At 44.6% G+C, this 12,437-nt stretch overlaps 1 protein-coding gene across 1 annotated transcript; it reads right to left on the reverse strand.

Annotated features, from left to right (window-relative positions):
* Window positions 1-1,271: 1,271 nt before the first annotated feature.
* On the reverse strand, window positions 1,272-9,931 carry agfg2 (ArfGAP with FG repeats 2). Its single transcript, XM_079295270.1, has 14 exons — window positions 9,631-9,931; window positions 8,700-8,793; window positions 7,620-7,735; window positions 6,902-7,046; window positions 6,436-6,556; window positions 6,211-6,315; window positions 5,753-5,785; window positions 4,593-4,838; window positions 3,873-3,945; window positions 3,696-3,739; window positions 3,439-3,525; window positions 3,021-3,140; window positions 2,291-2,361; window positions 1,272-2,137 (listed from the first exon to the last, which is right to left on the reverse strand). Exons 1-14 carry the CDS (start codon window positions 9,795-9,797, stop codon window positions 2,090-2,092), a joined length of 1,470 nt encoding a protein of 489 aa, XP_079151396.1. The 5' UTR covers window positions 9,798-9,931; the 3' UTR covers window positions 1,272-2,089.
* Window positions 9,932-12,437: the final 2,506 nt, after the last annotated feature.

A 12,437-nucleotide genomic window follows, 5' to 3' on the forward strand; every position in this document is an offset into this window, starting at 1 on the left:
CTATGCATTCTCTGATTTTATCGATTTAATTTCCATTCGCTCTTTTTCAATGTTTACCTTTTTCTCGTGCTGCTATGAGGTGGATTGTATTGCATCTTGGGAGTTCAACTGAGGCTCACTCAAGCAACATTTAATATTTCCTACAGCACGTGAAGGTAGCAACACTTCCAATGTGTGGAGTAGGATTTCAGTCTTGGCTCTGCCAGGAGTTCATCTTGTTCTATTTATTGTTTGAAAAAAATTCAAATCAAACCTCTTTCCTGCATGCATACGTTCTATACCTCAACTCAACTTTTAAAGCCCTGCAGCTTTTGAAATGGAAACATTACATTAAATGCAGCAGGAGCTCGCATAAGCAGCTCGCATAAGCTTATTTAAAATCTAGGTTAACAGTGAAACCATTACACCCTGTGGAGATACAGTCGTTTTGATGTTATTGTTTCCTAAATGCGACACAAACAGTACATCGAGCTGCTGTTATGTAATAAACGAGGCGTTTGTAGACGCCATATTTGTGCCACTCAGACTGTCTGAGTATGATTTTGATCTGTTGTGTTTTTTTTCTCGACTGTCTGGCTGAGCAGTGAAACGTCCATCTCTCTGTCTGAGAGAAAGCCCATCGAATAACACCAATAACATGCATGTAAATAAATAATAACAACAATAAAATGCTCTATTAATGGTCCTCCTGAAAGCTGGGAAGGGTTTCTATCTTTGTACTGCACGCTTATGCAGTATGTATGTTGTTATGCAATATGCATCCGAAAGTAACCTTGCGCACGAGGTCAGAGGAGAGTGGGTATCAAGCGCCCTCTGCTGTTAGAAGAAGTCACTACAGCCTTTCAAAATAAAATAAAAAAAGCTTCTATTACGCTCAAGAACTAAGAATATTTTCTCATTTCATGCTTATATTTTTGTTTAGGAGAAGAGTAAAAAAAAGACACACAAAAATAAACACTCCAAACTGTCTTAAGAAGCAACAAACTGATTTTATGAACATGAATACTTGTCATTACAAAGACACATGAATCTCTTTTTCTTTTTGGCAAAATAAGGGAAATGAACTTCGCCTCCAATGTCAAACCGAAAAAAGAAAGAACAACAGAGAAACATTTTGGTCCGGAACATGAAGCCATGAAGTTAAAAAAAAAAAAAAAAAAAAAAAAAAAAAATATATATATATATATATATATATATATATATATATATATATATATATATATATATATATATATATATATACACATATACATATATATATATATACACACATTTAAGTAATTCTGAAATTTCTTGGTTTTTTTACATTCAGTAGTATCTCCTTTTAGCCCTCTAAGCGCATGCAGCCTAGGAAGTGGAAAAAAACAGATTATCCTGCAAAAGGATGACCTAAAAATTTAAGAATAAAATAAAACCGTGATAAATGCAAACATGTCCCCCACACCCATCACATAGAAAAGCGAATTCACATGCATCAGGAGGCTGTTAAGGCTGTTTATGACCCTCTGTAGAAACCCGCGATGCAGAGTCTCAACTGGCTCTTCCTTTGGACAACGGAGAGACTTTTTCTTGTTGTTGTTGTTGTTGTTGTTTTTAAAAACCAGGACACAACGCTGATGCATTCACTGGCGGGCTGTTTCGTTGCACTTTTTAAGCAGGAGATGAACGCAAAGTAGCAGCAGCGACATGTATGTGTGTGTCATATATGTGGGTTTCTGCAACAAAATAAAAAAAAGTAGGTTACTCACGACTCCCACTGAGCCCTGAGGTTGGCGTCTACCGGCACACTAACACCTTTTGACGTAATGTCACGTGGTACAAACACGGCAGGCGACCCATCTCTCTCACACACACACACACACACACACACACACACATAATTACATTCACACGTTTTTTTGTCTCCTACAAACACGTAAACACAGACAGAGAGAGAGACAGAGAGAGAGAGGGTGTAATTGGGTTACGTCAAACCCTCCCCCAGAGGGTGACAACACTCCCGAGGCATTGAAATGGCAGCGACTCCTTAAGTTCACATCTCTCTCGGGTTCCCAGAGGAGTAAGGAGAGGGGGGGGGGGTGGGGGGTAGTCAGATGAAAGGGTTTCGCGACGTCCCTCGACTGGGGTAAACGTTCCCCTGAAAAGGACAAGAGAGGCAAGGGTGAGAAAAAGCGGAGAGGACTTTTTACTCGACTTCCCGCGGAGAAAAACAAAAACACAAATAAGGCCCTCTTTTATTCCCCTGTGAAGTGCACTTTGGTGCCACTTGTTTGCGAGGCAGTGAACGCACCGTAAACGGGTTCACCGACATCGGCCGAGGGACTTTGGGCTGAGAGTCGGGCGCGGGGAACGAGGCGAAACCTGAAACACACAAAACGGGACAGATGCTCAGATACTGTATATCATGATGATTAAATATAATCATTCAGCCTGGCATACTACAGCAGCAACAGCAGCAGATTTCATTCTACTCTATTTGTGGCTCAATGTCTTTTTTCTTTTATGATTATTTCATTTCATATTACTTTTATCTTTTGCTTTTTTTTTCTTTCTTAGTAGGACAATGATTTCTTGCTTTGAAACTAATTACTTTTATTCAAAATTGTAATTGGATCTGTGAAATGTATATTTGATATTTAGAATCAAACCAGAACTGTGATAAATTAGGCGTTTGTTCTCCCTTGCAGATTGTATTGTCATTTTTAAAAGATTTTGTGAAATACTGTATTTTATGTGCTTTTAAATAATTTAAGAAGGACAGAATATCAGTCTCAGTCAGTCCACCACTTTGGTCCAGACTGAAATATCTCAAAAACTATTTGGATCTGTTGCCATGAAATGTTGTGCATAAACTTTAATTCACGACGACTGTAATTGATGTACAAATTCAAAACCTCAACACATTTCTGTTGCCCATTAATGAACCCAAAATAGTACATTGACACAATCTTCTCTGCAAATAAGAAATACAAATAAGAAGACACACAAAATATTGGACAAATATTTTTAAAAAGCTTTACCGTTGGCTTCCTGGTTGCGAGCTGACTCATGGTGAAATGCATTCTGGGTGTTGGGTGCTGGGAAGGAGGCAGACGGAGGAAAGTCGGAGGTGGGCGAGGTGACGAATGCACTGGAGTCGCCTGGAGAAAAAGATGCACCCACATACAGCGAGATCAGAAGCAGCAAAGAGATCCACGTGAAGAGAAATGTTTTCCTGTTAGCTTCTGCATTTTACGTGAAATAGGAACAACAAGACTTTCCACATGCAGAATCTGGATTGTATCATTCTGTAAAGTAATCCCATGAACACAAAACCCTTTCTCTAAAACAAAACCAGGACTTTTTTTCTCAATACAACATAGTAGTGACCATTCCCCATAATAAAAACAAGTCAGCAGCAGAGTAACGTCTCAAGGAAACCCCGAACCCGAGACCCACCTCCTGATGCGTTGCTGAAGGGGTTACTGGGGGAGAGGGCGACGGGCTGCTGGGAAGCGGAGCTGGAGCTGAATGGGTTTGGGAAATCTGAGACAGAAGAGACGGGGGGGAGATACTTCACAGTGCATTCCTGTCTATTCAAACCAACGGCGCTCTGAGTCACACGGATGCATCCTAATTAGGAGTGCTGGCTTTAAAACATGAGGGACAGGGCGGGTTAGCAGGAGCAATCAACGCGGTTCGTGCTCGGTACCTACTTGCAAAGGTTTGGGAGCTGGAGACCGTGTCGACGCCGGGGGAACTGGGGATGGAGGAGCAGAAAACAGTCGATCAGAATACGACCTTTTAAAAAGGAGCTGCACACGCAGGGAATTAAAAAAAATAAAATCTGGCACGTTAATGAGAGGCTGATTTGGCTGTTTTTTTTTCTCTACCTGGCAGGAGTGGAGCTGGACGACGGCCTGCTGCCGAAGATGGCGTTGTACTGCGGCGGACCGCCAGGTGGAGCTGCGAACAAGCATTTCACACGGACCACGACTCCAATGAGATCAAGTGCTGTTGTCTCGAAATGTGAGGAAAGATCCCCAAAAAAACTAAAAGAGGCCAAACAGTTGATCCCAAGCGTGTGTGAGCCATCAGCAGAAGGAAAGCCATTACAAACCTCCTGAGTAAAATAGCGTCTCTGCGCTCAGCTTGAAGTGAATTAAAGAGAGCAGGAAATCAATAACCGTCCTCAGTCTGAAAGGCAGGGGAGGCTGTGATGAAGGTGGAAAACAACAGCGCTTCTTGTAGGGCGCTTCGAAAGGCTCCTCACGTGAATCATGTGCATTAAAAAAGCTCCGCCTCGGCCATTAGACGAATTCAGCTGATTATTAAAATGCAACAAGGTCCTGTAAACGACCTGGAGCAAACACAGCGAGTGTAACTCAGCTGCTTAAAGCCTTGGCATTCAGTGTGAGGATGTTATGCAACCTTGTTGAGCTGGCAGTGACAATCTGCATCACACACACACACACACACACACTCCCTCTATCTATTACATAGTGGTGGAAGACGTGCCAGTACAACACTCCATTACAAGTACAATTCATCTAAATCTAAATCAAAGTAAAAGTATTTAAGTATTAACAGCAAAATGTACTTAAAAATCCTACCCGTGACCGTGGGTGGGTCAATGAAACAGCTGTCCAGATGTGACACCGCGGCGTATCTGTCCTGGGGGTTGGAGCCAGGGGCCGGCGCCGTCGTCGTCGCCTGGCCGACACTTCCGGCCTGCTGCTGGGACAGAGAGTGGGGCAGATGCTGCTGATGAGGATGGTGCAGACCTCCGAAGTCCACGCTGAGAGACTTGGGGAAGGCCCTGAAGGGCCCCGAGGTCCCCGAGGCCGACACCGTACGACCTGAGGGAACCAGACTGAGCTTCAGTGCAAAGACAGAGGAGGAGAGCTGTCGCAATTCCCCAAAACTAACATGCACACAACTAATTCAACAGGTTTGTATGAAGTAAACGTACGTCTAGAGCTGAAGATACTTCATGTTGGTGATTACTCGTCATTAAGAGGTAGAATAATCGAGTGACGACATGGCTGAAAAGTCCTTAAAGTGCCCTAGAACTTCACCTGCTCAGGAAGATCATGTGATCCGATCGAAAGCTACTAAACAGCTGCTAAATGGACCTCGAGGTGAGCTTGCGTCACGCTTAATACAGATCAATTCATGGACTTTAATCTGATTACATGACAGCACATGTTGTACCGTTGTAGAAATCAAGTTGTCATTCACATGGGGAAAAATAAAAGGAACAGAAAGTCACAAAACAAAGCGGTTGCTCTCATGCTATATGCCACATGTCCATGCTACGAGGCTCGTCAAATGCAGGATTAGCACAGCGACAACTTCTTGGATCGTTTTTTCAAAAGCGCCAGCCACGGAAATACAATTGTTGGATGGTAACAAAAGGCAGGAAAGGAACGTGTTTGCAGGTAGCAAGCTTTCCCGCAAACATTAGCCACAACGCATGCTAGCATCAACTAAAAGTGTGAGCATGTAACACACGTGAAAAGGTTTGTCGTTCTCTTTCAGCGGAGGAGTCTGTGACAGAAACCAGACCAGACTTGATACAGATTATCTGAAGGTTTGACGCATGCTGAAGTCAGCTGCGTGTTTCGGGGATGTGATCATACACTCCACTCCACCGTGGGGCATCACCCACAGAACCGGCCATTTTCTCACGAGTGATACGCTTGGGTACGAGCTTATCGATCGCAGCCATTCAGCACACATTCAAATGCAGCAGGTCGGTGCCGCGTCTTACCTAAAGTGAAGTGGTTTTTGAAAGAGCTACTGGCTACGAGGTCGGTGGGAGGGGGAGATAAGAGAGACAAAAGAGAGAGAGAGAGAGGGATAAGTTAAGGGAGGAGAGGAGAGACTGTTCATTCCCGCGGTCATCCGTTTCCTGTTGAGTGTTGGTACTCGTGAAAGGCAACCCAGTGTGCTAAGATGATGACATGGAGCGCTTTTAAACACACATGATATGGTACACAACAAAAAACACTGTCAAGGTGCAACAGCAGGGGGAATAGTGCTTTTTAGGGACTATTTTTAGTGGCGGATTAATATAAACCTGGTGCAATCTTTCTCCCCTTTCTGCTGTCGTAAATATTACATATCCATTGATTCATGTGGATTTTGTTAAAGTTTTGCATGTGTGATGAGTGACATTTCCAGCTCGATTGAGATCAGGAAGGATAATAAAACAAGGGGAGGACACACCTGAGGGCCGCGGGAGGGCGGGGAAGGAGGGGACGTGGCTCTGAGCCCCCAGCGCCGACGACAGCGAGCCCGGCCGCTGCCTCTCTATCCCGCACAGGGTGGGATCTACATCAGAGACAAGGACAGAGACACAAGGACCAAATAGGGTGAAGGGATCGATATCGCCGCTCGGTTCTGAAAAATATCAGCCCCCCCCCCCCCCGATGTAGATGGACTTCCCCCGACCTTTCAGAGTGGGGTCTCTGAAGCTTTGGGAGCGCGACGGCCGAGCGGTGAACATGTCCGTCCGCATGTCGGCGGGCGAGATGGCGGGAGCTCGATCCCACGACGGCAGCTGGGACTGAGACTGGCGGGCAAGAGATGAGAGGACAGACAAAGAAGCAGATGAGGGGGGGGCAGAGGAAGTGAGTCTCTTTCATGCTTTCTCAATAATTCATAAGCAGCGGCTTTGATGTCAAGGCTACCTGGCCCTCGAGCTGTCCGGACCACGAGTCTCTCCGGCGCAGTGTGGAAGCAAATTCAGGTCCTTTCCTCACCTTCTATTCACTTTTATTTTGAAACTACTTTGTCTTCTTTCACTTCCTCTTTTTTTCTGCCTCGCCCACTTTCTCTCTTGCGTCTCTGCCCTTCCTCCTCATTGCTCTCTCTCAACCCCATTACAGGCACAATCAGGACACATTCAGCCTCTCACCAGTGGCCTTGTGGACCTGGCGTTAGGGGGCAGGTTGTGGGAGGGGGCCTGGTTGGTTAGGGGACCATGGGAGGGGGGCACTGCCTGGACCCCCGGGCTCCAAGGACCCTCCACATCCCTCCGGTTCTTACTTTTGGAAAAATGCCTGAAAGAGACAGGTTGTTTAGTGCCGTTCTTCCATCCCCAGCATGAAAGCAGCTCTTAGTGGTCAAAGTTCGTCAGCTGTTTTACTTCTAGCGATTGCATTTCGGCTTCAAAAATCCGAATTTGTGACGATCATGCTGAATAAAAACGTGTAAGTATCACCAGTGCGATGCTAACTTCCTCTTGGCCTACAAAAATGCATCATCTCTGCAGCAATCTATTCGCTCATTGTCCAAAGATGTGAACAAATGAAAGGAAATACTACATGAAAAATTAGCTTTATGCTCATGTACATGTAAATAATCTTAACATGCTGGTGTAGAGAAGGTATGATGTCACCATCGTTGGCATCTTAGTTTATTGTGTAAGCAGGCTGACGTTTGCTAATTAGCACTAAAGTCACAGCTGAGGCTGAGATGATTCGTCCTCTGGGGACAACGAAAGGTTCATCCGTAGTTAGCCCCTTGTGCTAACTACGGATGAGGAGTCGTCGCTGTTTCCTGATATTTTATACAGCAAATCATGAAGAGGTAATTAAGGCCTGGTGACATTACCATGGGACCAAAATTCTCACCACTTTTTCTTCTCGTATTTGTCCTGCAGGAACTCTTTGAACTTCTGAGGGTCCTTCATGTCGGAGCAGCCGTCCGTCTTTGGGTCAAACACGCACAACCAAGTCCTCCTCCCGACCTGAACACACCACATTTTTGAGAACAATTGAAATGCTGGAAAAGGGGCGTGTCTAATTTATACTTCGTCCCGGAGAATCTCTCACAAACAAAGATTTTCTTATCGGCGATTCATGTCCGGTTCAAGAGGTTCACAACTGGCCGATCACTCTTCAGAGGATGATGTGGAGAAAAAGCTCTGCCTCTCCTCACATTGTACTTGAACACACACACACACACACACACACACATACATTCTGGCCAACAGCGAGCTCATGAAACCGGTCAGCACTCATCTTGATGAGCCTGAAACACTTCAGCGTCTATGTGTGTGTGATAGAAGCTCAGCAGTGAGTGCTGCCCACACCGGTTGTTCCCAAAATGGGGAATAAAAAGCTTCACCACATTAAAATAAATAATAATAATACATTTGGGGCAAGAAAAAGATGTTGATATTTGACAACTTCAAATGACTATTGTGATAATTGTTTTTGTCATATTTTTTCTGGCACAAATGTCAAACATTATTTGGTTCCGGCTTCTAATTGGATTGATATTTCAATTTATTTTATTGGGATCAAGAAATGCGCTGAGCCGGGACATTTTACAGTTGACGAAGAAGTGCCCTGGTTTCGAAAGGTTTGACGCACACACACACACACACACACACACGCGCGCACACACAGGAAATAGATCGTGGTTTGGGTGGGACCAGAGAGTGCTGGTCCTTTTGTTTCTTGGCAGTAGCATTCTTCCCAAAAACAAAGACCGGTTCACTGGTCGCCATAAAGGGACGTTTCATATTCCAGAGATTCAGAAAGTGAGTTTGAAACCTGAACTTGAACCAGAAAAACAGAGACGGGTGAGCTGCAGCATTTGATGAACGGCCTCAGATGATTTGATACAAAGTCACACATTTCTGTCTGTGGGTGCATCAAGCTCTGCCTGCAGGCCCCAACCCGGGGTGATTTAGGGACATCACTCACCTCGTTGCCATGGTTTTGGAGGAATTCCACTTCCTGTTGGGAGAAGGTTGTCATGGAGATGGACTTGACTCTATGGGGAGGGTTGAGGCCTCTCCTGGGAGCGATGGAGAGAAGAGTTTAGGAGTCAAAACTAAGGAAAATGTGCAGCGATTCCTCGCCTCTGAGACACGATGAAGGGGGGGGGCAAGAGCCGTGGATTTAAGGGTGCCTTGTGACAGAGAAACATGTGGTTTCAGGAACCGCCTCTTATTATCTCCATGCTGGGACACAAAGTGTGACAACTGCTGTGCATGTGCAGGATTGCGCAATAACGCTCATGGTGAAGTGTTGAAACAGTCTTCCTGTGTGAGAGAGGGAGTGTGTGTGGGACTACTAGGCTGAACATGCAGAACAGAATGTGACAGCACACACACACATATATACACACCCACACTGGAGAGGAGCTAGAGAGAGAGAGAGAGAGAGGGAGGGAGAGGGGGGTCGTGTCAAACCTGCACCATGACGAAATGAAACGTAACTCAGAGCTGGAAAATTACCAACTAGCAGTCTTTCGTTTATGAAGCTGTTAGAAGACACGCACGAGAGAGAGAGAGAGAGAGAGAGAGAGAGAGAGAGAGAGAGAGAGAGAGAGAGAGAGAGAGAGAGAGAGAGAGAGACTGCGTAAATGAATTTGAGCGCACAACCTCGGCTGTTGCACCACACCAACACTCCCCGATAACGCAGAGAAATAAGAGACTAACACGCTGTTACTCCGGCTCTAGGGCGGTGCATGGTGCAATCTCAGGCCTGGTACTTTTACTCTCTCACTATCTGGTTTTGTCCTCACACTGATGCTTAAATGTGCCGTAAATGAACCCGTGGAGGAGGAGGAGGCGCGGCTGGGTTTTTTTGTTGTCTCCCCCCCCCCTCCCTTTCCCCTCCCCTCACTCACAGCATTCCGGAGCACGACGTGCAGACGAAGCTGCCCGCCGTGATGTCGGTGTAAGTCACCCCGGGCTGGCTGCACTCGAAGCAGTGTTTGTTTACTCCGGACTGGGCCAGCTCCCGGACCTTGCGGGCGCAGATCTCCTGGTTGTCCCGGTGCTTTCGGTTCGACATTGTATTCCTCCGGTACCCGGTGTTTGTGATGCCGGTGAACACCCCTCCGCCCCTAAATCCACCTCCGCGTCGCTACATGGAGCGCTTCACGCCCGCATTATGGAGACGCTTTCTATGCGGCTTCACCCCCAACGCAAAGGCAGCACACACAGAGGAGAGAGAGGCGCGTCAAGTCCGACAGATAGAGCTGCGCGCACACGCAGGAAGGGCTGCGGATGTCTTTCAAAATAAAAGCAAAGCAAATAAAAAAACAACAACAGGTGATGCTTTCGGTAACGGTCAATTTTACTTTCATGGGTTGCCTGTTTCTTTAAGAAAAGAAAAAAAGTTCCAATTCAACCTCTGGTTATTTCATCAAACTGTTATCGGTCAAAGTGTTTCCCGGTATCTCTGTGTGTTCTGTGAACCAGCTGTTTCAACATCACTTTGACAAAATAACAAATGTCTCCGTTTTTTAAATACAATTAATGTCTTGAAGATTGAACATTATTTCAAAAGAAAACTAACTGAAGACAAGGCCCCCTTTGCAGCTGCTTTTGGAGCTTTTCAAGCTTGAACTGCTTTGAACCTCACCTGTTGAAGAAGATCATGTTATACAGTTGAAAGCTTCTTCACTCGTACTAACGGATCTTGTGAATCTTAAATTCATTCATTTATTTGTATTTGTTTGTTTATCTCAGAATAGGCCTGCCTGGATTGATTGAATGGGCCTATTTATGACCAGAACAGGCTGCTTTATGTAATACCATTGATTTACAAAACAATGCCCAGACCCTCAAGGGCCCTCAAGGCCTCGGGTAGTCTGTGTATTGTGTACTGTCTGGTATACTTTGTGGTCACTTAACCAATTAGCTCATTTTTCTGGTCATATGCACCACGAAAACACAATGCCTTAAAGTGGCTCCAGCATTTTTTACCTCATCATGACATCCTGTCTTGAGTGATGAGTTAAAATCGAGTTGTGAAGTATCTTTTGTTAAATTTCTGACATGACAGGAAAGGAGGGGAGAGAGTGCTGGTCAATAACATGCAACAAAGGTCCTTGGCCGGACGTGAACCCAGGATGTTGGTCAGCGGTTTATGTTGCCTTAACCCATAACTCACCAGGGTGTTCCCAAAGCTTTAGTAGATAATACAAAATAAAAAATCGAATTGATATTACAGGTAGCTGACATGGTGCATGTTCTGAAACAGGTTTGTATTTGATCATAGGGACAAGTCTCCTGAGCAGGTTCATCTGTTTGATAGGCCTACAGTTGATTTTTATTTTCCCATACACCCTTGTCATGGGTATGGGTTATTAGCCAAGCCTGTACTGGGCTGGGAAAAGTCATTTTCGGGAGAAAATGTGAATTTGTTTACACATTGTTCTCAAAATAGGGATGAATCGTTCTCAAACAAGCTTCAAATGGTTTAATGCCAGCCAGGCTTTTATTTTGGAAAATCGCTGACAGCTGAAATTCTGTGTGGTTTGACACTTGGACAGACGCGCAGGGAATCTCCTGTCAAAGACAAACAACAAGCTGTCGAGCAGTCAAGTTTCACGTCGTCCCAGAACCCTTTTAAATACTCTATCAGCCGACTGTCTGTCCCGAGAGTCTCCGCTGCGCTCTCCGTGTGCGCCATAAACGCACACGCCCCCGTTTAATTCTTTTTTTTGGCGCAGTGCTGCGCTCCTGACGCTCCAGCGCGCTCTGAAGGGGACAGATTTCTTTAGGGAGCTTACAAGGGCAGCAGGGAAAAGTAAAGACATAGTGCAGCATTTTTTAGGCCTATATTAGTACATTTAAAGTTCATAAAAAAGTTGATGAAGATTCCTCACAAACAGTTTGTGGGCTACAGTTTGTTTCATTTTCATAAACGTGTTTTGTTTTTCTTGGCCACATTCCCACACATCTCTGGCAATCATTTAAAATACAGGTTCTTGCAAAAATCTCTTTGTCCTCAGAGAACATCCCAGGACTATTTATTTTTGTTGAAGCAACTTAGCAACACAACAGACCTTCACTCCGCCCTTTCCGTGACGTCTAATGTGTCACATCTGAGATCTCTTCTCACTTGGCACACAAGACAGAGGCAGTCCGACCAGTGCGGTGGTCATTGAAGGCATCACGGCGCTCTGAGAGATACACCGACAGAGAAATAAAAGAGCGCGTGCAACAGGAACCAAAGTGAAGGAAGATAAATCTGTCAGACAGTTTTCAGATGAGCTGCAGTGACTGTTAATGACCAGCAGGGGGGCGTGGGGCACATAATAAGATAGATAGATAGATAGATAGATAGATAGATAGATAGATAGATAGATAGATAGATAGATAGATAGATAGATAGATAGATAGATAGATAGATAGATAGATAGATAGATAGATAGATAGATAGATAGATAGATAGATAGATAGATAGATAGATAGATAGATAGATAGATAGATAGATAGATAGATAGATAGATAGATAGATAGATAGGTCAAATTCAACTCTTGATATCAAGTCAAAGTGTTAACATAGCACATAGTTATGATTTAGTAAGTCATAGCTTTTACCAGCATCTCATATTTTAACCATAAATCTCAATTGATGGACTTTGCATTCATTCATTTGATGTAAAATACTTTTTATTTCTATACAGGCCTACTCATAATT

The sequence above is a fragment of the Melanostigma gelatinosum genome (assembly GCF_949748355.1).
Source record: "Melanostigma gelatinosum genome assembly, chromosome: 23".
Lineage (NCBI taxonomy): Eukaryota > Metazoa > Chordata > Actinopteri > Perciformes > Zoarcidae > Melanostigma > Melanostigma gelatinosum.